Source organism: Taudactylus pleione, unplaced genomic scaffold, assembly GCF_031769625.1.
Source record: "Taudactylus pleione unplaced genomic scaffold, aTauple2 ptg000036l, whole genome shotgun sequence".
Lineage (NCBI taxonomy): Eukaryota > Metazoa > Chordata > Amphibia > Anura > Myobatrachidae > Taudactylus > Taudactylus pleione.
The window spans coordinates 12,340,262-12,367,911 of NW_028284438.1; the positions used below are offsets into that span (position 1 = coordinate 12,340,262).

A 27,650-nucleotide genomic window follows, 5' to 3' on the forward strand; every position below is an offset into this window, starting at 1 on the left:
GAGGTTACTTGAGATTAATACACTGCTTGTAGTGATAAGAGATCCACAAGGAATGCACCCAGTCTAGCCCAATCAGAGTGCAGTTATGGTGACAGCAGGGTTATTCAGTTATGGTAACAGCTTGGTCTATGCTTCAGCCAGCTCTGACCCACTGCTGCTCTATAGAACCAGCTGCGACTAAGCAGGATCCCGTAGCCGGTCTATGTGGGCCTCCTCAGGTAAGGCACTCCCAGCGGTGGCTTAAGGTGAGATTTGAAAGGATAAATGGTGTCAAGTGCTTTCACAAAGGCACTGCTGTTGAGAGACATGGTATTAGAAATGCCTTGGAAAAGTGCTGGGAGCTTCTTGGCGGTGACTGGGAGGTGGCTAAACAGAAGCAAGTAGATGGTCCATCTTATGGGCGTGTTATGGGAAGGTAGCAGACATGTCACTGAAGTGATTGGAAACACAGATGCTGTTCACTGTGGAGGCCATACTCAGACAGAAAATCTGCACCTGCCATAGGGTTGGTGTGAGTTTTGATGGTGTGAAGACACTAGGCGGTATTACAGCATCTACAGAAACTTACAGTGTCAGTCCTTGCACATTCATACGCACTGATGTACACCAGGTAAGGGCTTTGTAGTCACATTTGCATAAAGTCGCAGATGGGCGACTTAAAAAAAAGCAGCTGTATCTGTGTTCACGTCTTAATCAGGCCCTAAATATGGTATTACTGGCATGGCATATATAATTATTCACTCACTGTGACTTTTTAGCTTGTAAAATGAAAAATAGTAAGATATTTGATGAAAAGCAAATATATTTATTATGCAATTTCATATACAACTTTGCTGAATATTATACAAGGAATAAAATAAAAATTCATTTACAATGTGTAATTCAATTTACATAGGATATTTACATTCAAAAACAAGAGAAAAAAGGTAAGATGAAATGGTTTCCATAAAGGATGGAGCAAAATACATTTGCATAGCAGAGTAAATGATTTGTGAAATAATAATATACAAATAAATGACAACTGAAATACTGTTGAGAGTAGAACAATACAAAATGATAAGTCAATAACATAGCACAATTGCTATATTTAGAAACAAAGTACTATATTTTAAATGATTCACAGAGCCGCTACTTTATTCACTTCTTCCTTCGTAGACCTCTTTTATGGATTATGCAAACAAAAGGTTAGTGGTTTTACCAGTAAAAGGTGGTTCTTGGAGGAGTGTAGGGGAAGGGGAGGAATAAATTATTTTATATATAATCCATACACAAGTAATCTATGTCATTGAGGCCGATTTAAAAAACACATTATCCACACACAATGGAGGCAGCCATCTTGTAAGCTGAAGTGAGAACACATTCAGGAATTCGCTGGTAGCTACTGACACCACAATTAAGTACTTTTATAAACTCCAACTTTCAGTTCTCTCGTTAGAAGAGCCCTCAGTACCCTTTGTATCATAGATGCACTTATTCTGTAATTTTTTATATTATATATGTATATATATATATATATATATATGCACACACACACATATATATATGCACACACACATACATACAGTATATATACATATATATATATATATATATATATATATATACACACACACATACCTGAGGAATGCTCAATGCAAATAATTGTAGTAACAACCCATTGATTGACCGGTTATTGTTATAGGCTCAGGCCAAAAAACCTGACTCCATTGTGTCATGGCATCATATGCTGAATTGGAACAATTTATAAACAAACTACATCCTCAATTGTGAAAACAAAGGACAATATGGCCAACTTACTTAAGCCACAAGGTGCATTTTGCCCAAAAGGAAAAAAAAAATGTTCCAATAGAAGTAAAGCTCAGAAAATGGCAGTTTTTAGGGATTTTACAGGACAACAAAGTACTTTAATAACGATACTAGATTGGTGATGAGTAGTACAGCAAAACACACCGTACTTTCAGGACATAATGGGACATTAGCATTCTTAAGGCGATCATTTAAGAACTTGTTACTATACTTATGTAAATGTCCCACAGGGACAAGATATTCAAAACCTTGATAACATGTTGTAGTTCCTCGGCAGAGGCTGCATTCTTACTACCCTAGTGTTGTATTGAAAATAAATATGCCATTAACATTACTACAACAAAATGTAGAGAACCATATTGAATTTAGGCCATACATTTGTACATGTCCACTTCTGACAAACAGGTAAACTACATACTTATTTCTCTCTAACTGGACAAAGACAACATAACAGGTTACAAGTTTATTTAAATAAGCATTGAGAACGTTAACACCAGGAAAATACATAACACTGAGATAGTCAGTGGTGGATAAATATGCTTTTAAGGAAAGTTGAGCATAATACATTCAACTCCACTGCAAAAGGGCTGGCCTTACTGTGCAGGGCATGTCTAGGCGTGGCATAGGTTTTTAATGACATACTGTAAGTAAATACTGCAGAAAAATAGGCTTTGTTTTTCTTGTTTCAATTACATCTTGTGCCTCTGAAATGTTAAGATACTTTGGAGTTTGAAAAAATACAAAGCAGTAATTTTTCAGACACTGTCAGGAGGGGACTTAGTCAGCTGCATGTCTTCTTACTAAACAGGAGAAACTAGAAGGGGAAAAGTCACTGAGTTTGCGGTGAGACATGCATATTTATGAGGTTTCAGACTTGTCTGAAAAGCTGCTAGTTGCATTTTTTCTGTACGGGAAGATAAAGGGATCATTAGGTGCAGTTACAAGGTGCGTTTTTTGTGCACAATACATCTTTAAGCACATATTTTAAACAAAAGTGCCCTACATTCAGGCACATTAAAGCAATTTTCAAGTCAATTTCACTTCAGATGTTAAGGTCACCAAAACTGATAGGATTGTAGATGAGTGTGTCGCATCCTCTAGTAGGCTATATCTTTGTGCTTTTCTAACCTGTATAGAAAATAAAATAAAAGTAGGGTTTATTAGCAAGCAATCTCTGTTAATTTACTAATAACATAAAATGTATGTTGTTATTTTTGTGCTGTGATCAAACATTTTAAAGTGATGGGCATGGATAAACATGTTCTTTACGCAGCCAAATCAATATTTACTTTGAAGGTGAAATATTGTGCTGAAACAAAATAGCTAGTACTCCATATTAATGCATTACTAGTCTTATGCTGCATACACACGGGACGATTTTCCTGAACAATATCTATATTGTTCAACGATAAATCATTCATATAGTTCATTTTTATGCAGTGAACGATCGACCAACGATGCGGGTTCCAGCATGAACGATAACGATATCTATGGTCGACCATACATGCAGGCCAACTCGGATGATTTTGTCAAGATTTGCCCGTAAAGACATGACTTCACTGAAATATCTATCATAGATATCCATCAGTGTGTACACCCAAAATCGTTGGCCCTGCACTACAGAAAGCTGGAGGGAAATCTATCAGCGATATCTTTGGTTGTGCATGTTGTACCGTGTGTATGCTGCATTAGCAGCAAACACTGTATTGCTAATAATCACTGCAGTAATAAATGGTGGGACAGCATAAACAATCAAAACTACTAAGGAACGCACCAAAATAAAAAAAAAAAGGATTACTATAAGCGTTGCAGTCAAGCTAAATGGCATCAACTAAAAAATAAAGTGCATATCTGCATTTAGAATTTTTTTTTTTTGCACCAATAGTTTGTAACCAAGCCTCTACTTTATCAATTTAATGTCACAACACAACTTTACCATATAATATGCCTCTTTATCTATGCTGTGTCACCCAAGGCTTTGACAACAATGATACAAGTATGCCTACTATAAAAGTGGTACTATATACTTGTCCATCTATACAGGATAAATATATACTGAGCTGTACACCTAAATTCTCCAAATCACATTACCATCTATATTGTAAGCCACATTATGCAGAACCTGTTGCTTTTTTTATTTGGCAATTATTTACTTTTCTCTTTTATTTCCGTCTCCTCCTCCAACTGATATTTTCTTCAAATGTGGAATTAAACCACTTCTCTAAGCTGTCTTGTCAGAATTTCTTGTTATAAACTGGACCAGTCATTAGAAGCTCTTTCCAATATTATATCACTTTGTAAATACTCTACTTGTGAGTATTCGGCTAAGTACATAAAGACTCAAACATTTAGGTAAGCTCTTGTTTTATCTAGAGGACCTTTTGAACAAAATCACCTGCACTGAAGACCAACAATCGCTGTAATACACAAGTGGGTAGTCTTTTCATTTTTTTAAGTTTAAGCATATATTTTGTTTTAGGAGTCTGTAGTCTGCAAGTTTGCAGTCTTTCAAGCCCTCCTAGTTGTAAAGTTGTTCTAATGAATACATTGCACTTTTAATCAAGGCTTAAGAATATGTAGGAGTCACTTTGAACTTGGTTTATGCAAATACATGGGTGGTTTATACTTATGCGGGTGTGACTTTGCTATAACTGGACACCAGTTGTTTTAATAATGTGATGTAAGTAACTGGCACACATAAAACATTAAATGACAGATGATATTCATTACTTGGTACACCAATACAACCCACATACTATTTCAAAACCTATAATATCATCACACACATTAGTCCTAGGGCTAAATTTGCAGCAATCTTCATAGTTACAACACCTTTGGCTGCTGAAGTTAAAGGGGTAATCATAATCAAAACTTGGGAGTGTTTTCGATTGAATATAATTTCCCATTTAAATCCAGCGACCTAAACTGCCAATGACACAGCGGCTTTGAAAAGCACAATATAGTAAATATAGCCTCTAATCACAAATTTTTTGTTTAACGTCCTTCACTTGTCATTGCGCATTCATCAAAATTGACACCACAATATTTTATTTTAACTATTTAAATCTCTGGGAATTGGCATTGATAGCTTATGTGTCAAGCTGGGGATCAACTGAGTGCCAGCACTTAGAGCTAATTTGTAGTATTGTAAATGGAAACTAAACAAAATAAGCCTGGCTACTTTAACACCAAAATGAAAATAAATAAATGCAGAAGCAACATGAATATGTATGTAAATATTGTTTCCAGTATGAACAGCACATACCTTCATTTTTATGCTCTAAACCAGGGATGGGGAACCTGTCCCCATTTGGTCTGGCCCTCAGAGCTTCTTTCTACTAGCCTGGCTAGCAGGGTGCCTAGAATGGCACCTTGCAGCCAGAATGTAAGCAGCAGTACCACCTGGAGCGTCCTTAGGATGCTACAGACGGTCACACCACTGACCTTACAGCTCCCCGGAGCATCCTCAGGATGCTCCAGGCATTGCTGTGATCACCGGCTATTGTGGCCCCGCCCCTGTGTGATGTCACACGGAGGGGGCGTGGCCTCCACCTGGCCCGCAAATAATGTTATACATATCAAAATGGCCCTCAGCAGAATAAAGGTTCCCCACCCTGCTCTAAATGCTCATATAGCTGTCAAACATATATCATACATTAACGGACGTGCCGACTTGAAAATTTAATGTATACTTTCAATCCCATTGAACCATAAGGCACTTGCACATTAAAAGTCTAAAAAACAATTCTTACCAATTAAAGTGGCGTTTCCTTTTTGTAATTAAAGCTAGGGTCAGTTCCTTCAATTTGAAGCTTAAGTGACTGTTTAAGGCCTAACTCAGTTTCTGTTGATGGGTAGCCATCCAAAACTTCCTGATGTCCTCGACCTTGTACTGAACGTGGCACCGAAACTCTACCAAGAAAAACCTGATTTCCTTGAAGGTGATAATTGGGATTGGTCATAATTCCATTTCTCTTCTTTTGTTCTGCACTTTGTTGTTGAATCAGAAATTGCTGCTGAGAGCGACCGACTTCCTGCTGCACTGAAGGAATTTGGATTTTGGAAGTGTCTGCAGGGATTTGCTTTAAAGGTACATTCACCCCAGTTACAGAACTTGGAACATGAACTCTTTTGTCAAACTGAGTCATTTCATATTCTAAAACCTTAGACTGGGAACAGCTGCTTTGTTTAGTTTTCTTTGTTACAGAACTAGATTTGTTTGAGGTTTCTCCTTTACCCCCTTTGTTTGTTTTTGTTGATTTTAAACTAGGCTTCACTTGGCTCCATTCAAATTCGCTTGTGGGTGAATTATTCTGTCCTAAAGATCGAGTTGTTGAAGAAGGAGATACTATGGACTGTCTACTTCTGCTGCGTGGAAGTGAATGTTGTTGAATTTGTTCTGTAAAAGAAAGGCAATGAAAACTATCAATAGGCACAGTTTGAGCAGTTGCTGTAGATGAGGTTGTACGAATTGAAGAATTTTTAGAACTTTTGAGGGAATTATTTGACAGTGATGATTTATGTCTCTCTACTGTAGAATCTGGTGATTCTGATGGAGAACTAAAGGCATGAGAAGGGCCATTGCATAAGCCACGCATTGTAGGATGCACATCACCAGCTCCTGTGCTGGATGAGCTGTTTGATTTAATTGTTAAAGACTGTACTTTTGTAGACAAAGGATTTAAGGCTTTTTGCTCCATTGTGTGAACAGGAGAAGGACTGCATCCATTGAGTGTTGAGGCTCCATATTTCTCAAGCAGTTTAATTATTTGAGAATGTCCATTTTTAGCTGCAACACGCATAGCTGTTCTTCCAAATTGATCTGCATGATTTGGGTCTGCACCATGTTCTAATAAAACTTGGACAACATCGCTGTGTCCTTCCTGGGCTGCAATACAAAGCGCAGTAGCCCCTTGGTTACACGTGTGATCAACAAGGGCACCATTCTCAATTAAAAGTTGAACCACTTTCACATGCCCTTGCCAGGCAGCAGACTGTAAGGCAGAACGTTTTTCATTGTCAGATGCGTTGACATCGGCCCGAGAGGATATGAGGGACTGAACCATCTCTAAATGTCCCTGCCAGCAGGAAACATGGAGAGCTGTTCTACCCTCAGAATCACTAGCTTCTACATTTGCTCCATTCTCTAAAAAATATTCAGCCATTGTTAACTGATTTTCCAGTGCCAATATATAGAGTGTTGGTCGTCCATCAGCATCTTTGGAATTAATGTCTGCTTCATTACTGAAAAGCAACTCAACTATGTCTCTATGCCCTTCCAGAGAGGCAACACGTAAAGCATTCCTGCCATCATATCCCTTTTGATCAACTACAGACTTATTTTCCAAAAGAATCTGAACACAATCATAGTGTCCTTCTTGTGCAGCTAACACTATAGGAATTCGTCCATCATTATCGATTTCATTTGTTCGAGCACCTTGTTCAATCAATGCTTCACATATTAATCTGTGGCCCTCAAAAGCAGCCATGTGTAATGGAGTCCATCCAGCATCATCTCTATGGTTTTCATCTAGTCCTCTGTCCAAAAGCGTTCTTACCACCTCAACATTTCCTTGAGCTGAAGATATACTAAGAACAGTTCGACCTTCACTATCAATGCTATCTACTGCAGCACCCCAAAAAAGTAGTGTGTTAACAACAGATGCATGCCCCATAGATGCTGCGGCAAGGAGGGGTGTACGGCCATTATTATCAGTGTGATCAACATCTGCACCACCTTCAAGGAGCAAATCAACAACATCAACATGTCCTTCATAAGCAGCAACAAGTAGTGGAGTCATTCCATCTTTGTCACTGTGATCTACTTCTGCTCCTCGCTCAATCAGGAGACTGACTACTGATGCATGTCCCTTACTTGCAGGAACACAAAGTGCGGCAACTGATAAAGCTGTGCGCCCATCCACATCTTCATGGTTGACTTCTGCACCATGATTTAAAAGATGTTCTACAATTTCTCTATGCCCCATGTATGCTGCTGCAATCAAAGCAGTTCTACCTTCATTGTCTGCTTTATTAACTTCTGCCCCATGCTGTAGCAAATTCAGTACAATATCTTCATGTCCACCCCATGCTGCTGCTCTTAAAGCTGTTCGACTATCTGCATCTGCACAATCTACTTTGGCCCCTGCATACAAAAGTGCAGAAACAACTTCAGTGTGCCCACCCCATGCAGCAGATCTTAGTGCAGTCCATCCATCATGATCACAATGGTTTATGTTTGTGCCACATCCAATTAAACAATTGACAACCTTTACATGTCCTTGGCGGGCAGCCAAAGTAAGTGCTGTTTGCCCATTGGCATCTTCTATTTCAAGATTAGAACCTCTTGAAACAAGTAAGTTGACCACATCAAGATTACCACTGTAAGCAGCATTGGCCAACAGAGTTCTTCCATTTGAATCACATTGATTTACAGATGCTCCATTATCAAGAAGTGTGCGGATTGAATCTTCTCTTTCCAAGGCTTGTCGTACAATGCAACATGTTCTGTCATCTTCACTGTCAACATGAGCTCCTGCCTTTACTAGCAACTGTAGCACCTCTTGTTCCTTTGGTATTACTGTACACAAGGAGTCTTTTACACATGTTCCATTCCAGATCATCCACAAAGCCAATTCTGAGTTTGTTAACTGCATTTTTGAATGTATTAGATGTAATCCAAACTCCTGAACCTCTACTGGTGTCAGTTCTTTTGCTCGACATGTATAACTCATTGCAAGCATTCGATGTCCCTCTGCTGCATTGCATAAGTATTTCTGAGTGCAATGCTTTACATCAAGCAACCATTCTGCAAAACTGTAATGGAACAGGATTTTGGTATTCCCTAACCCATCAACAAGGACTTTTGATAAAACATCTAACTTCCGCTGAAAGTCTTCCATTGTTAATGACATGTTTTTGGTCCAAACCGCATGGAACAATTCAATAGTTGTAATGGGCCTGCAAGCTGCCAGAATAGCATTTAAAATTGGCTGGACCTTTGCAAATTGTTTTCTCACAAACAACCTCTGACACAGCCAGAGGTATAGCCCATTCAAAGTTCCAGGGATATCTCGAATCTCACGGAGCATGATGAAATTCTCTACTACACCATCTAATACACGTTCCAGGTAAAGAAAGCATCCACTGCTTTTAATGTGAAGTTGGTTTAACATCTCTGCAGTTTCTTTTGTTAAATGCTGTCTCAACGCTTCTTCCTGGTCCAATCGATGTAGAATATATTGCTGAACATCTTTAACTATGTAGGCTTTTCGGAGATCATCCAGACTTATCTTTCTGAAACCTGCAATTAATAGACAACCATTATTATAGGTTACATGAGACAGTAATAAATAGAATTTATTCTATATGACATACTTAATAGTAACAAATTGGAAGTAGTATCAGTGGAGTTATGTGGTTGTCTTTTAGATCAGACCTTGATAAAATATCTTAAATACATTACTCTCGTAAGAAAAGGAGTTTCAATTTGTACTGAGACAATACAGAATTATTAAGACAACAGAAAAGAATATCTCTACTTTTTATCACAATTAGGGAGAAATTCAATTATTTACTTGCTCCTGCAACACCTGTGTAAAGTGACTGAAGCTGTTCAATATCTGTGCCACTGGGTGAGAGTGCCACCCATTATGTCTTCTTGCACCCTCCTGAGGTGGCTAGCAGAAATCCGCCGAAAGATGACTATTGGGTGCCTAAACTCACTGCGCCCATTAGTTTGCATGGGTATAGCCACTTTACACGGCTAGTCCTGGTGAATTTGGGTGCAACATGCGTGCTATGTGGCCATAACACTTGCGCCTATCAGCAAAACAGTTGAATACTGGCCATCCGACAACCAAAAACAATTGAACTTCCCCATTTCAGTCAAACTACACTATATGTATTCTATAGAATCAGAAAAAAATATGCTTTCTAAAAATAACAGTTTATAAATCGACATTGTTAATATTACTAGGTAACATGCAACTACAGGTTGAGTCTCCCATATCCAAAATGCTTGGGACCAGGGGTATTTTGGATATCGGACTATTCCGTATATTGGAATAATTGCATAATGAAATATCTTGGGAATAGGACCCAAATCTAAACAAAGAATGCATTTATGTTTTATATACACCTTATACACACAGGCTGCAGATATTATACAATATTTTCAGTAATTTTGTGGTTCAAACAAGTTTATGTACATATATGAAATTTATTTATGTTTCATATACACCTTCTACACACAGCCTGAATGTAATTGTATACTTTATTTTTAATTACTTTGTGCCTTAAGCAAACTTTGTGTACATTGAACCATCAAAAATCAAGAGTTCACTATCTCAGTCCTGCTAAAAAAAAAAATCCGTATTTCGGAATATTTGGATATGGGAGACTCAACCTGTACTTATTTATTAAAGTTGGATCACTCAAGATTAAAACACAACCATTTTACCTTACTCAGCAACATACTGCTTATGCACACTATATGGTTGAAAATTAAGCGAATGATCTTTAGCAAAACTAAACCTATCAAAACTCTGTCTTGGTTTAAAGGTATATAATACTGGACAGTAAAATCTCTTAACTTTTTTGCTAAAGTGGGACTAGACCCTAATAACAGCCGCCAAGATGATATTTGGAAGAAGAAAATAAAAAAGCCCTTGTGACTGAAGCGTATTCTGTTTCTTTGCTCTCAGCACTGGAATGAAGGCTGCCTCTGAACATGTTTGCAAGGACTAATAAAAGCTGGTTCCCGGTTACATCTCGTTGGTACAGCATTATGAAACTCTGGGCTGTTAGCTATTTCATGGAAGACATTTATTTTATTTTAATGAAGAGACCACATTTGTTGTATGCCTGTTAGACTCAGAATACTATTAAGTAAAGGGAGCATAAACAGAATACATATAGAGCAGTGATTTTTCACCATCTCAGAACCACTCTGTGAACAAAGAAAAATATGTATAGATATATTTTTTTTACGAAATATAACTGATGGGGATATAAAGTATTTGCAATGAATGGCAGTCAATGGATGTCCGCAGGAAATAACTTGTGGCCAGGAAAGCAACACATTTGCGACAGGCATCACAGGGTGTAAAATGACAGGCACACAGAAAGTTCAAAACACAATCAATGCTCTTCAAAGGGGAAAGATCAACGCTAGGTAAACTTCTCACCCACACACAAACTCAATGTCTACACCCTACATCAAACCACTATATACACACAGACACACAGTGTCTTTCAAAAACACCCAACACCTCTACCATCCTCTAAAGTATATTCCACCACAAAGCACCACATGCTTAGAAGAAGCAATTTCCTCTGATCTGCTCCCATTGTCCTTTCTACTTTAGGCTACAGCCTATCCTGGTTTGTCTCTTAATAGAGAAGTATTTCCGGTAGAAATAATAAAACTTACTTGACAAACAAAAAAAAAAAAAAAAAGCATATGACCAACCCCCAGTGTCAAAAAAACATCTACTCTATTCCTGGCACACCATCAGTTATAACTGCTTATCAGAATTGCTGTCTTCCTTAGGGCTATATTGGACTCTCTGAAAATTGGATGGGTTGCAAAGGAGAAACGGCACTAGTCATTTATATTGACTGACAGTAATAAATAAACATTAATATACAAGGATAGACCCACAAATACACAGGACACTTTACTATATTATATATCACCGTACTGATTACACGTGAACTCAAACAGAAAGACACACTTGTACAAAAATCAGAGAAGCCCTGCCCACAAAAGTGCTGGTTAAAATGTTATTTTTTGCCACATTCAAAACAGAACAAGATACGAGTAAACCATGGTAGTTTATTGGGGATACAGTCAATATCTCGGCGGCCGCGATCCAGACGTCGGCATCCTGACTGCCGGGATACTGAAGGTAAGGGTGCAGGGAGGGGGAGGTTAGGTTCAGGCACTAGGGGGGAAGTTAGGGTTAAGCACCAAAGAGGGAATGTTAGAGTAGGGAGAGGGTTAGCATATCGAACAACAAGTGTCGGTATGCTAGCCCTGTCGGGATACTGGCGTCGGGATTCTGAAAGCCAGGATCCCGACTGCCAGCATCCCTTAGACAAGCTGTTTATCGTATGTGTATTTATTTCATTGTCTTAATTTGTTTACAAATGTACCTTTTGAACAAATTTATATTTGTATTGATAATATAATTTTGTTGTTTTTGGGGTTTATCTCCTTGTTATTTGTATCCCGATACAAAAAAAAATTTTTTTTGTAAGATACTCAATGTAATAAAGCACCACGACATATCTGCAAGTACTGTATCACTTTACTTTACTTTGTTCAAGACTTCTATACTGTAATTTATATTTCTGTAAAATGTAATTGTTTTCTAAAAAAAAATTACTCAATTAAAAAAAATATATATATTGCAAATCTGGGATCAGTTGATCAACAAAAAATGATGCCTGCATGTTTCAGACACAACTCAAGAAAACCTAATAATTCTACTGAAATAAAAAAAAAATGACTATATGAGTTTCCTTATTTTACTCCATGTGGTCTATTTATTATAGAGAAAAGAGCCCTAAATCCAACAAACTGGATGTTTTTGTAGTAGATAGGGCTTACCTTTATCTAACAAGCCCAGACGGGCTAAAATAAATTGCCGGTTATCAAAGGCGTTAGCCTTCACCAATGCAAGGCATGGGGAAGTCTATTTAAAAAGGATGCAGAGATACCCGTATTTTTTGTTGAAACTGCTAATGGAAGTCAAAGTTCAGGATTCATGTGCAGTGTGCATGCGTAACCCAGCAACACTGGGCCATGCATGTGCACAAGACCCGGACTGGCCAGGAGACTGGTAAGTCTCTATTTAGCGTCACTCAGCTGTCACAGCATACTTACAAATGATAAATTGTCTCAATAGATACTCTATTGCAATGATAAGCAGCAATAGAAAAGGTCTTCTATAGCTGTATAATGTTGAATAGATCCCAATGCATGAGAAACAGATGCAATTCAGTTAGCTGCAAAAAGTGGTTTCAAGGGACAGCTTTATTGGCTTTTTCCTTACAAATGTAATACAAAGCAACGATCAGGTAACTTTAGTCAATGTAAAAAGGAGACAAACCAGCACTATTCTGTGCAGCATTTAAAATCATTTAAATAATAAAATGAAAAGCCAATGTACCAATGCTGTATATACCATAAAATCATTTATACAGTTGTGTGCAGAACTGATACATTAAGCATTGTAGTTTTACAGACATGACAGCATTGCTTCAAACAGATACTTCACTTCATGTTTAGACAGCATAGAAAAAATTAGATTACTATAAAAGACTGGTGCTGTTTGATCTCTGCACATAGGAGATTACTTAAGATTTCATACTGATACCACAAAAAGAATACAATTCGTTAATGAATACATCCACATAGCATTGGACGTACTTTTTACTACGGCGATGAACGTCAAAATGTTTTATTGTGCTTTTCAGTACATTGCTAAAATAATAAAACTATTAGTTTAGTGCATTACTCCAAAAAAAATGGTACTACATGACAACCAGATAATGCTAATAATTTACCAGCAGTTTGTTAGCTATTAGACCATATCTAATGAAAAGATAACATTACAAAATGCTTTATTATTTTCAGAATGTACCTCATCTTGAATTGTGTGTTAAACATGCTATAATTTAGATCAGGGTTCTTAACTTTTTCCCGATTACAGACTCCCCAAAGGATTGCACAACATGTCAGACAACACCATCGCCAGAATGTCAAAATCATCATCATCAGTCCTATTAGGTACCAGTAGGACTTCAAAAGATGTCAATAGCGTGGTTGTACTTATATATGTACAGCTAGGGACAAAACGGCTGAAAGAAAATCATATATATTTATAGAAAAGAGGCAAATCACACATACACAAGCTAGCTACAACTAGTGAGATGTTTGCTGCCGTTTTTGTGCAATAACATGGAAGTGAGGTATATTACTGATCATGTTACTCACAAGTCATCTGACAAACGAAGTTGATTTCTTAACTTTGATTTCAGGTTCAATAATGCACATCAACTTACCTTTTCAGGGTGCATTAGCCTAACACACCAAGGTCTCGCCAAATGTCGAAGTCAACTGATCACCAGACCACGTTAATGAAAGTACTGTATTAATAACTGGAACGTGAAGCAATGCCAAGGATTCTACAAGAATGTATGGCATGCTCTGCAGGGAAGGGCAAGGAGTTGTGAACTTTAACATTCACTTGTTTTCTACCATTCCTTCTCATATGCAAGTGCATGCGCAGTGTCAGCTTCCGCCGACAGCCGAAGGCTGCGGGAGAGAGATCGAAAAATCTCTCTCCTGCTTTAAAGCCACCATAGGCTTAAAGCAGTGTACACCATGTGCAGATGGTATAAACTACTGGAGCCAAACAGACAATCAAAGCTTTTTGGAGTTTAGTACATAGGGCAGAGATCATAATCCCCATTGATAATAATGGGAACTGCGATCTGCGGTGCTACTTAGCAGTTTGTCGAGATTTCTGTGAAATATCCTGCATTGTGCCATTAGTACATAGCTACTATTTATACAATTATGCAGAAACTGCAGTTTCCACATAATATTATGAAAAAAAAACTTGGATACATAGGCCCCTATATTCCTTACTGTTAAAAATAATCTGATACTGAAGATAACAGTTGTCATCTGCCTCCCAAAATGAATCACAAACGACACAGGTTAATAAACTGCTTATCTTAGACAAGAAGACCATTTAAACTCTACTTTCATTAAACTCTGTACTTGTTATGTGCGAACACACATTTTCTAAAGGAATTACACACCTGGCATAAGAGCATAGGTAAGCACATTTCATAATCTTTTACTCAAAAAATGAAGAAAACAGAAAAGCTTGCACCTGGTATACCACCTGCTACCTATATTACTCCTCAGTTACCCCGGCAACATTTAGGAAAACTCTAAAATACCCTTATGACTAACTGGTGTGGCATTCACCTTTAAAACCCCCCTAATCAATCTGGGATGATTACCTTTCACATTGTTATATTTAGTAAGTTAAAAAATAAACATGGGGAGGGGAAAAAAACCACAAAGTACTATACTTGCAACTTGTACACCTTCAAAACTGTGAAATTGCTCTCTTACATGTACACACACACACACAAATATAAGTATATACGTATATATATAATATATATATGAGTATATAGAGATGTGTCCTCATACATTCTTGCTATTTGATGTAACTAGAGGCTCCCACACATCTGTGATGGATTGGGGCAATTTGGCGATGATTGTCCCAATAAATCGCCAATGTATGTGCTTCCCCGATTGACGATTGCAATGAAAAAGTTATTGCAAACTCCAAATCAGGTTATCCAACATGTTGGATTTCACCGACCAATCGGGTCTGTAGAGTGCTAATATATGGTTACGATCAGCCGATTTGCAGTCTGTTACTAGTAAAATGATGAGCCTTTCACGGATTGCCAGATGTCTTTGCTGTGCTATATTGCAGCGGGTCCTGCTTTTTTCCACGCCAAGTTCCATTCTGCTTCATATACAGAGCCAGTCACACACAGATAGATGTGTGGCATATCCAATGAGTCAGCATAGTGTCCTGCTGCATCCTAGTACATCACATTGTGACATTTTTAGGGTGAAAAAGACGCAAAAACAGAAAAGTGAAAAAGACGCCAGGCACTAGCAGTGACGCATATGTGACCTATTGGCTCATTTGCGCTACATTCGTATTCAGGCTAGATGTATGAGGGCACATCTGTAGAGATGTGCTATATATATATATATATATATATATATATATATACATATATATATACATATATATATACATATATATATATATATATATATACACATATATATATATATATACATATATATATATATATATATACACATATATATATATATATATATATACACATATATATATATATATATATACATACATATATATATATATATATATATATATATACATATACACACATATACATACACACAAATAAAAGGCACACTTACATATGTATGACTCAAAATACATCACCACAACATTTAGGCTAATAAACGAAGAAAACGCATAGAGGGGTTTCATATGAAGCCATGGAGCTGCATGAAGCAGAAGAAAATAAATAGGACATTCCACCAACAGTTTAATTCTGACAGATTACACCAAAAAGGTGATGTAGCAGGCAGTAAAGTAGATCCCAGCAAACAAGCTGTATGCTGGATTCTGAGCTTCCTGGACCCTGCTAGATTTACTAAAACCCCAGATTGTGACGGAAGGATCAAAAAGGTTCAATTTTCAGGATCTTTAGGGTCAGTTAACATCAAGTGTGCTAGCCACTGATGCATAAACCACAGCCAGTATTCAACACTGCATTTGTCTGAGGGCTTATCAATCTCTATGGCAACCTCACCAACAATTTGGCTAGCATTAAACTCCAACAAGTATGGAGCACTTCCGTTTAACTCTCACTCAACTGTGAATGAGAAGCGGCAGTTTTCATCAGGATGAATTGTCCATCAAACAGCTGCATTTCTTAAGTGTTATGTGGAAGCTCTCATAGTGGTTAAAGCTCAACAGACTGAGCTTCAATGCAACAGGGATAATATCTCCAAATAATTTTGTCTTATTTTCCAACATATTTTGAGAGGGGAAGTAGTGCTTTACCACCTACAATCTCATGAATATGTATACCATATTTGCCAAAATTGCAATGGCAGCTGCAGAACTGATCCCAGACTAAAATGGCAGTTAATGTAACACCGGCCCAAGTGGAGAAATTACAGTTGCCGAATCCTTGCTTGGAGGTGCCAAGCAGTCATTTTTGATGAATACATGAAGATAAACATGTACACAAACACATCCAACCAATGTCAAATAGGACAGTTGTGCTGGTTTGCAGACAAACATGTTGCAGGCCATTAAACAAACCATGTATATAAACCTTTTCCTGTAATATTTAGTAAAGCTCACCAATACACGATGGTGAGATTACACCTTTAAGAGTTATCTAATGCTAAATTGACAGCTGTTTCTCATTATCACAGAGCCTTTTGTCTAAGCTTTCTTGGAACAAGCAGGACATTAATCATTAGGAGCATTCCATTTAAACTAACCCTTTCCTCTACATTTCTTGGAATTCTAAACTAAACTACAGCTCATCCAGGGTACAATGTGAAAACCCAATACACAAACAATTAATTAGCGCCTATTTCAGACCATCCATCTCTCTGAAAAATATCCATTACTCTCAACAGAGTTGTTCAGCTATATAAAAAAAAAAAAAGGGGTCTGAATACAATTAGAACCTATTTCAAATATGTCTTGTGAGTCCCCATTCCAGTTCCCCGCCTAAAGTTTACTTAAAGATAGTAAAGCAGGCAATCAAAACTTATTTTCTGATGCCTCTAATTGAAGGAGTGCTTTCCTTTCCGTCATCTCTGAAATAATCATCCCTGGTCTTCCATACTAACTTAACCACCATTGATGTCTTTTCTCCAATATCTTTGCCACTTTATTGCGATTGGAAAACACTAAAGCTGGGTACAAACTAAACAATATATTGGAAGATCGTCACTTTTAGGCTAATCAGAATGATAAATCATCCACATCACCCAGTGTGCATGCACGGCATGGCAGATCAGAAGACTCCGCGGCCGACACCATGGTTCTAGTTGCAGCGGGGGAAAGATAGATCGGGTGGTCCTACACCAGATCGTGCAGAGCGTACGGACCACTATATATAGTAACGTCACATCTTCCCAATCTTGGTCATCAAGGCACCCTAACAGTCCAGGTTTTAAGGATAACCATGCTTGGGCATAGGTGACTTAATTAGTACCTCAGTTTTGATTCAACCATCTGTGCCCAACCATGGATATCCTTAAAACCTGGACAGTCAGGGTGCCTTTGCGAACAGAGTTTGGGAACCTCTGGCCTGTGTATTAATAAAAGCAGAACTGCCACGATTATTAAGTTTCCATATCGCAGCGGATATTTCAATTTTAATGAAAATATCCCCTCTCTGTATCTGAAAGTAGATGCATACATTTAAAGATAAGGCCAAAAAGATTTGGAAAAAGGAACATGGAAGAAATGTACTACCTGTTATTGAACAATAGCATATCTGTTCCAGTAATGATAATTTTGCATTCCTTGAATTGTACTGTTTACATACCTACACTTTAACTTATAGAAACGCCCACATTACAGTTTCATATTAGCTTGGAGCAGGAACCATCCTAGTGATTAAAGCAGCCAGGACAGTATGTAAGTACTGAATTCAAGAAATGAATAGCAGTGTAAGGAAACACAAATACTACACAGCTCTCTTTCTGGAAGCTTATGTGATATTACTGGGAACTAGTGTACATAGACTCAATTACCTCCACCGAATTGGTACATGGTGGTAGTAAAAGAGGGTGTATTGCAAGATAGGAATACCCCTTATAAAGGGTTTAGAAATGAGTGAATTATAGAACCTCTCAATTTACAATCCAATAGGGTATTTATCAAAGCTTGGAGAGAGATAAAATTGTGAGAGATAAAGTACCAACCAATTAGCTCCTGTCATTTTTCAAGCACAGCCTGTGACTGGTTATTCCTTTATTTCTTATAAATTTTCTCTCTCTACAAGCTTTGAAAAATATTAAACTGTTATGTCTAGTTTCAAGGTTGCACCTCGCACACATGAATTCCTTTGTACATCAAGAAATCAGAAATTAGCAGTGATCAAGCTATTTCAACCAAATGTCAGGATGCTTGATGTAGGTTCCATCATATGTCTGATTTTGCATATATTATATAAGCTTTAAGTGACATGTCAAAGCGAATAGTGTTCTACCAAGTGTGCTTTATTTATAGTTATAGAAAAGTACCTAGTTACCAAAGTAGATTGATCGGTTGCCCTTGAAAAAAAAAAAAAATCATATGACAGTACATCAAAACATCATGAACTAATCAAAGCAAATCAGAGTTAAAACGTTGTGTTTGCACTGATCTAAATGTGCCTTTTGACATGCTCATCATGTGCTTAAGTGTAAATCAACATTATTGCGCACTACTGCAGAAAATAGACCGCAGACATAACAAATAAGAAAATTCTTTACAGATCATTTGAAAGCAATTAAAAGTGATACGCAACAAAAAAAAAAAACTGTTCATGAAGTTTGTTACTGTTTCATTTAGCCCTTTGTACAGTGCCTTGCAAAAGTATTCATCCCCCTTGACTTTTTACCTGTTTTGTTACATTACAACCTGTAATTTTTTTTTTTTTATCTGAATTTTATGTGATGGATCTGCCCAAAATGGTCTAATTTGGTGAAGTGAAATCAGAAAAATATATATAAAAAAAGAATCTTTATAAATAAAATTCTGAAAATTGGCATGTACATATGTAATTACCCCCTTTGCTATGAATCCCCTCAAAAGTTCTGGTGCAACCAATTACCTTCACAAGTCACATAGTTAGTGAAATGTGTGAAATCTAATTTTCACATGATCGGTCAGTATAAAAACACACCTTTTCTGAAAGGCTGCAACACCACTAAGCAAGAGGCATCATACCATGAAGACCAAGGAGCTCTCTAAACAAGTCAGGGACAAAGTTGTTGAGATGTACAATCCTGGGTTGCGTTATAAAAAAAAATATAAAAATCTTTGATGATCCCCCGGAGCACCATCAAATTCATCATCATCAAATAGAAAGAACATGGTACCACAACAAACCTGCCAAGAGAGGGCCGCCCACCAAAACACCCAGACTGGGCGAGGAGGGCATTAATCAGAGAGACAGCACAGAGACCAAAGATAACCCTGAATGGGCTGCAGAGTTCCACAGCAGAGACTGGTGTATCTGTGAATGTGACCACAATAAGCAGTACACTCCATAGAGCTGGGCTTTATGGAAGAGTGGCCATAAAAAAGCCATTACTTAGTGATAAAAATAAGAAGACACAATTTGAGTTTGCCAAAAGGCATGTGGGCGACTCCCCAAATGTTTGGAGGAAGGTGCTCTGGTCAGATGGGACTAAAATTGAACTTTTCGCCCACCAAGGAAAACGCTATGTCTGGCGCAAACTCAATACATCCCATCACCCCAAGAACACCATCCCCACAGTGAAATATGGTGGTGGCAGCATCATGCTGTGGGGATGTTTTTCAACAGCAGGGACTGGGAAACTTATTTAAGTCGAGGGAAAGATGGATGGTGCTAACTACAGGGATATTCTTGAGCAAAACCTGTTTCAGTCTGCCTGTGATTTGAGATTGGGACGGAGGATCACCTTCCAGCAGAACAATGACCGAAAGCATACTGCTAAAGCAACACGAGTGGTTTAAGGGGAAACATTTGTGTGTGTTGGAATGGCCTAGTCAAAGCCCAGATCTCAATCCAATTGAGAATCTGTGGTCAGACTTGAAGATTGTTGTTCACAAGCGGAAACCATCCAACATGAAGGAGCTGGAGCAGTTTTGCCTTGAGGAATGGGCAAAAATCCCAGGGGCAAGTGATGTGGCAAGCTCATAGAGACTTATTTTGGATAAGTCTCTATGAGCTTGCCACATCTTGCCCCGACTTGCAGCTGTAATTGCCGCAAAAGGTGGCACGACAAAGTACTGAGGGAGATGAATAGTTATGGCACGCTGAAGTTTTCTGTTATGTTGTCCTAAATGTTGTTGATTCACAATATAAAAAAAAAAAAACGCAACTTCACAGTTGTAGGCATGTTCTGTGAATGAAATGATGCACACATTCAAACAATCCATTTTAGCTCCAGGTTGTGAGGCAACAAAACATGAAAAATGCAAAGGGGGGTGAAAACTTTTGCAAGGCACTGTATATAATTTAAATATTAAGGGACAAGTGTATAACAATTATTATATGGCTTTACCTAGTTTCTAAGATGTTGGTAGCAAGTCTAGCTGCAAAGCTCACCATTCAGTAGAGTTCCATTTATTGCTTTCTCTTCCCCAGGATCCCTTTATCAACTCTCAGACTCTTCTGTCAATAGAGGGTTAAGAATTGTACCACAATACAGTAACTAAAGCTGGGTACACACTGACAGATATATTGGCCGATCAATTGGTCGGCCAGTGTGTACCAGCAATATGTCTGAACGGCGTCGTTCACAGACATATTGTGCCTGCTGTGCTGCAAAGCCGATGGCAGATATTTCTGCAGATACATGTTTATTGGGGCAGTGTGTACGGGTGGTCGGCTGACCAACTGTACACATGCAGCAGAGGCCGAGGGGAGGCGGGCGAGATAGGCCCCTCGGTCAGAAACAGATGATGGTTGTTCAGTGTGTATGAACGATATATCTGTGCAGTGTGTACCCACCTTAAGGGAAAAAATTTTTCCTTCTAAAGAGTGGAGAAGTGGACCAGTGGAGGAGTTGCCAGGTAGCTACTTCCTATAAATTTATAGAATGTACTTGTAAATGCTACCTCAAAGCTGATGGGTTATTATGGGCAACTCTTAAGAAGGCGTGATACATCTCTGTCTAGTGACAAGGCATGTGTGTGATATCATTGAGATAAGGTGTGGGGATGTAGTCAGAACACCAATGCCCAGGAAGCCATCTGACGAAATCCCGGCATTGAAATCCCGACTTAGGACTAAAGATAGGCGTCTAAATCCTGATGCTTATCTTTTGGGGGGAGGGTTAGGTTTAGGCACCCCAAGGGAGGGCTAGGCTAGGGGAAGGGGGGGGGGGGGGAGGGTTAGGTGCCAACAGGGGGGAGGAGGGGGGTTTGGGTTAAGCACCCAACCGGGAGGGTTAGGTTTAGGTTGCGGGAAGGAGGAGGGTTAGGTTTAGGCACCCTCGGGGTGGACTTAGGGTTAGGCACCACCCTGGGAGTTTTAGGGTTAGGCACCCCTAAGGGAGGGTTAGGGGTGTGGGGGGGAAGGGATAGGGTACTTACCTTAGCAGTCTGGATTCTGCTTGTTCAGGCCTCCAGCATCGCTATTCAGCCGCCGGGATTTCATATCCAACCCAAGGTGTGATACCTCTGGGGGGATAGCCAAATTTAGAAGGCTCTGAAGATATAACAAAGCAGGAAAACCCCTCAAGTGTACTCACTGCCCGTCCAGAGGAAAAACAAAACAATTTCTAGGACATCCTACTTTGCTAGGCACAGGTAGGCGCTGATAATATCTGAGGTTAGAGTCCCTTTAAAATTAGAAATATTTTAAGACCTAAACAACACATTTTATATCATCAATGCATATTTCACACTTACAGCACTTATTGGTTATACTGGTAGCAATTCTATTATGACAGGCTACAGTTTGGTCAAGACCAGTAAATGGTGTAAAGCACTAACTGGTTCTATGTAAAATCTCATGAGTATTGCCTATACATGGACATAACTTAAGAAATAAAACAAAAGTAAATAAATATGAAAAAGGTACTACCAGTAAAGCAAACTTAAAAATTAAACTATATTATACTTTTAGAATATACCTTTTAATTGCTGGTTAAAAAGTGCTACTTTATAACATTTTCAAAGGATTCCAGCCATACTGATAACAGATAATATAATGCAACTGGCACTAAATCTAATTTCCATAGTAAACTAGTGTTCAATCTAGCACCCTGCACCTGTCATAACCGTGCAGTTCCTCTTTCCTGTCTGGGCTGTCACTCTCTGCTCTGGTGCTTCTACCACACTCTGGTCTGTATCTCAGAAGTTTGTTGCATCAGCTGAATGTGCTAAAAGCACCAGAGCAAAGAGCGACACTTCAGGCAGGAAAGAGCAACTGGACAGGTTGAAACAGGTGCAGAGTGGTAGAATGAACACTAGAAAACCATGTTAAAACAATGAATAATAAAATCACAAACCGTGGAATGGATATCCCAGTGATTACTTAAACATAACGGGAGTGATTCAAATGTGTTTTGGATGCCCAAAGAGCCCCACTTATTGCACATTTCTGCTCGACACCCCGGGAGGCTGTGAGCAGAAATATTGGTGTACACACCTGCCGATGCACCCGTGATATAGTGTACATAAATAGAACGAAAGATATATCGCCATGTGTATATCCAGCTTTACATACTCTTATTACACTCTAATTTCACCCCCTCGCTTTCTGATTGTAAACTGAGAGGCAGGGTCCTCTTTCCTTTTGTATTCCTGCCTGCACTATAGTATACCTAGCATTACTTTTATGTTTTCCAGCTCTCTTGTTTTACATTGCTATGCTTCCAATATCTCCTCTTTTTTTTCCATGTTTCGGTGTCAAATAAATATGGTTATAGATGATCCACTCCTCACTATATGGTGCTCCAAAATGATATGTTGCCTTACAATAAATGGTAACTATAATATTACATTAATCCCCCATTTATCACTGTTAAATTCTTCTTCAAAACTGGAGTGCTAACTGGAAAACTGATTTCCCATAAGAATTAAATCCAATGAATATGTTCTCAAGATCTGAAAACTGTACCAAAATTTCTCCACTTCTCAGCATTCAGTTCCACCTTCCACTGTTCTCACGTCATAAACTGTCTCTGGTACTTCATACAAATTTGGCAAATGTTGCCCAAGCATTATATCAACTTTTTATAAATGCAAAAACAGGTATAGGACATGAAAAAAAAAAACACTAATCAAACAGCTTAATATCAAGGGATTACTACATTGTTCTTTGCTATACTCTATCAGTGGTTCCCAAACCGTGCACCGTGGCCACCAGTGGTGCCTTGGGACACTTGCAGGGATGCCTCAGGTTGGTGGTCCAGCACCAAATCAAATTATTTATGGTCAATGTAATGTAAATATGTGGTCAAACAGAAGTTCAAACCTGTCCACCACCACATAACTGAACTTAAGGATAACAAGTAGGCACAATTTACTTCACTATACTACTTCACATTTTTTGGCTAGGAGGTGCCGTGAAAACAATGCTGATACTCTAGGGCGCTGTGATTCAAAAAGTTTGGGAACCATTCACTGTACTATATTAAAAATAAAAAAACAAAAACTACTGCAGACAGAGAACGCCAACAATACTTACTGTAGACTCCTATATTGTGTAATTACTACTTATGGCTCAATCTAATTAGCCGTGAGACACCCCCACGTGGCGCAAGCAAGTGCAGGTGTATGCCGCACTGACTGTACAGTTGGACTCGCAGATTTATGATCACAGCCTCATATAACTGGGTACAAAATGTGTGAATCCATGGTGAGATCTGGCTGTGAGGGGGGCAAATTGCGGTGCCAAATGCCAGTGTTTCTATGCCACGGCAGTTCAACCCCTTCACACCTATTTGGATTGGGCCCTTAAACTCTATGGAGCAAAAGACGTGCTGCTGAACATCACTGGAATGGTCGACTGCGCACATATCTGCCATATATGATTCCCTGAACATCATGGCCATCACACTGCACTGAATTGACCCCTCTGAAATATCACAGACTTCTTTCTAGTGTACCTGTGTCACATTTTCGTTCTCACTAGCATTCGGCTAGTTCAGTTTTATGCTATAATCTTAGATTAGGACACAACTCTTTTTTTTTAAGACAAAAAATGTTAACTCTTCTTGACTGCATAGGTTTATGTTTACAACGAGTTTCCATGGAGAAGAGCGTAAACCTCTAACTGCTTTTATGCGTGTCAGACAAACTGAAACAGAGCAAGAAGCACCAAAGGAAAGTACCACATTTTAATGCAAGCTAAAAACGCAAACATGTACGGTCTCAGTATGTGCAATTTGATTTTTATTATCATATATGTTTTCATGAACTTATCTTGCATTAAAAATGCTACTTAAATCTGGAATTATACCAGTCGCAATAAGGAGCCAATAATATTATTTGTGAACTATTTGGTTTACAGAATAAACATTCTTCCTCAGAGTGTGGCAATAACTATTAATCACTTCCCATATGCATAGCAATTATTGTAATATGGATATAAACATTACGACCAGTACTATAACTAAACTGGGACACAAAAGTCATCTGGAAAATCCTGAAGAATCTAGCAAAGCCTCCAACACTGTAGATGAAATATTGTTCTACAAGAGGTTTCCCACCATTGATTCGCTATCTGTTCCTGGAGTTTACTATGCACATGTAAGCTTTATTACTAGTTTCAGCACTTTCATACCCTCACATAATCAGTGTGACCTTTGTCCATAGCAGAGAGTAACCAGCAGAGCACAGCCTCAGGCAATTTCACAAATAGCAAAAGGGTCTTTCTCTTACACAAATCTGGGGCCGCTTTGTTAAACTTGCATAGTTAACATAGCTCTGCAATAGCTATAAATTATCAGGTTTCTTACAGGCTGGACCTTCAATAAAATGAGTGCTTTTAATAGCCATCACAGAAGGGAAAGGCTGACAAGACCTATAAACAAAATAAAGGGGCTACAATAAAATGTACATCCTCTGTGTAGCTACTGTTTTTTCACCAGAATAGATGTTAAAATATGTTTATTACAAGTTTAAAAATTAAATTAAGAAATGAGTGGGCTAGGTTGGACAGTGGTCACCGGGACCTGGAGGCAGAATGCGAGCTGTGACAGCTGGTGTGTTTTATTACGTATACTTATACTGTTTATCTTCTTTTTTTTTTTTCCATGTTGCTTTGTAGCCTTTAAAATTAAAATAGATACCAATAAAAAATTAAAGCAACAAGATTTGGGCTAGGATGGTAAAGATGGTAATGTTTGTGCCTGTGCAAAAACAAACTTTATATACATGCACATTTAAAATGTATTTAGAACTGCTTATAAAATAATATGCACAGTATGTTTTCAGAATGAATAAAATGGGGCTCCTGTACAACACACAAAACCTTTGAGGCTCAATGCAAAATTGTGTCCGATGATGTCCCACACCTCCACTGAAGTTAGTGCACCTAGATTTGTGCCAAATGTATTAGGTGGCGGTGTAAGATGGCATTATTTGTGTAGCAGATGTTTGCACTTTGTGATGGGAGAAGATGTGCACCTTACTGTTGCAATTTCATTTTAGATAGTGAAAGAATTAAAATGAGAAATAAAAAGGGGACACTGTTTTTTTAAATGTATTTGCTTGTCCTCCAGAAGAATGCATCCATTTTCACTGCAAATACACATGCATTTTCACCCTCTCTCATCTGGGGAACTTATCAGGTCGTAAGAGTTTCAAAAGGACACATTTTGCCCTTTTCACCTACACGTCATTGAAGAGCATTTTTAGGTGTACTTTGCCTGATGTTTATTTTTTTAACAAGAGATTAAAATCACACAAAGTTCTGCTGGTAACAAAGACAGGGCTTGTGATCACTCATGTTCAGGATTAATTTATACCACAAATAAGGGTACATTTTACAGTATTTAATGAGAAAACGGGAAAGGGTTAAATTAACAGAAGGGGAGGTTCTATCATGGTAGGAGGTTGGACTGTGATGTGCTTTTCATGATTTCTACACTTCTGCTTCTCAGTGGTTTCTCCAAAGTGGGCGTGGATCATGAAGTTTGCCGGATGGACCAACTAGGCTAAACGATGCAAAATGAAAGTAACTGTGGTGTGCATCCTGGGCACATCATAAATGTTGTCCACTGTGTACAAATGCCATTCAGTTTGTCACTAAACACTTTCTTCAATTATGGCAAATGCAGCGTGATAAGCATGTCTGAATAACAATCAGAAGCCGGCTAACCTACAATACATAAATATTCACTGTTGGCGTCTCTATAGAACACCCTTCCCTACATCTTATAAATGTCAATCTTTCATAAACTTGTCTATATATGGAATTCAATTTATGTTTTCATTCCCTAGTAATAGGCAGTGTTCTTGTACTGTAAAAGTGACTAATACGTACCTGTAAACATTTTTGTGACTGTCCTGCTCTGCTTGCGGGCTGAACAGACGAGTAGGAGCCATGGAGGAAAGAACTCATGGTGAGTTGCTAAAAGATCTGCTATAGTTCCAGATAAGCCAGATGGTCGGAGTTCTCCTTCTGTAACATTACATCCTTCATCCACTGAATCAACAACCAATAAGAGACTTTGAGGAGGAGCTTTCATGGCCAGCAGAGGGAGAAGAACACACCTGGAAACAGAAAGTATATTACTTTTGTACACAAATTTAACTGTGAGGTAGGTTAGGCTGTTCTACAGAGTTTCAGTTTTGCCCTCAGATCCTCAGCTCCAAGCGCCGACAAAGATGGCTAACTGTAATAGAGCACCACATCACTGGTTCAAAAAAAAAAAAAAAAAAACAGAATATACATTTTTCTGTATATTAATGGCTGTCATACTGTACCAAATAAAAGAGAAATATGCAGAACCAGCACCAAATCTCTAATTTGGAAACTGGACAAAGTAATTTTCGATATTTCTATTTATATTATTTAAAAGGCCACAGCCATGACCATGTGGAAGGTGAATAGTAGCTTTGCGATAAATAGAATATTGCATAAATTGCCAACTACTCCCTTTCAATTGTAAACAGACCCACGCAATTTCCTTGTGGGGTATTAACGTCACTGCTACCATATTGTTTTATATCAGACGGGAGAACACAGCCCTCATTTGGAGAACACAAAATTCAATAGATGAATTGAATTGTGCCCAAGTCTGGTTATTTCCAAGTTTTGCTGCACGTCCTAATTCCCAGCGGACTCTGGGCTATTACAAGGTCAAGCAACTGGGGGAGAAAAGACCAAACAAACTATAATAATGACAATAAAACACCAAGCAGCTGTGTCAATCATTTTCTATGTTGGCACGCACCAGGCATATGCTATATATCAACAGCTCTAAGGCAGCTTTATCCTTTATGATGTGCAATAAC

The 27,650-nt window shown here is 38.3% G+C and overlaps 1 protein-coding gene across 1 annotated transcript in view; it reads right to left on the minus strand.

Annotated features, from left to right (window-relative positions):
- Positions 1-904: 904 nt before the first annotated feature.
- ANKRD50 (ankyrin repeat domain 50) overlaps positions 905-27,650 on the minus strand; it is a 58,783-nt gene continuing 32,037 nt past the window's right edge. Inside the window, exons 3-5 of the mRNA XM_088452288.1 lie at positions 26,677-26,906; positions 5,559-9,109; positions 905-2,934 (exon numbers count right to left, since the gene is read on the minus strand). Coding sequence (XP_088308414.1) covers positions 5,562-9,109; positions 26,677-26,906 — 3,778 coding nt within the window. The 3' untranslated portion in view covers positions 905-2,934; positions 5,559-5,561. The remainder of the gene's footprint in view (positions 2,935-5,558; positions 9,110-26,676; positions 26,907-27,650) is intronic.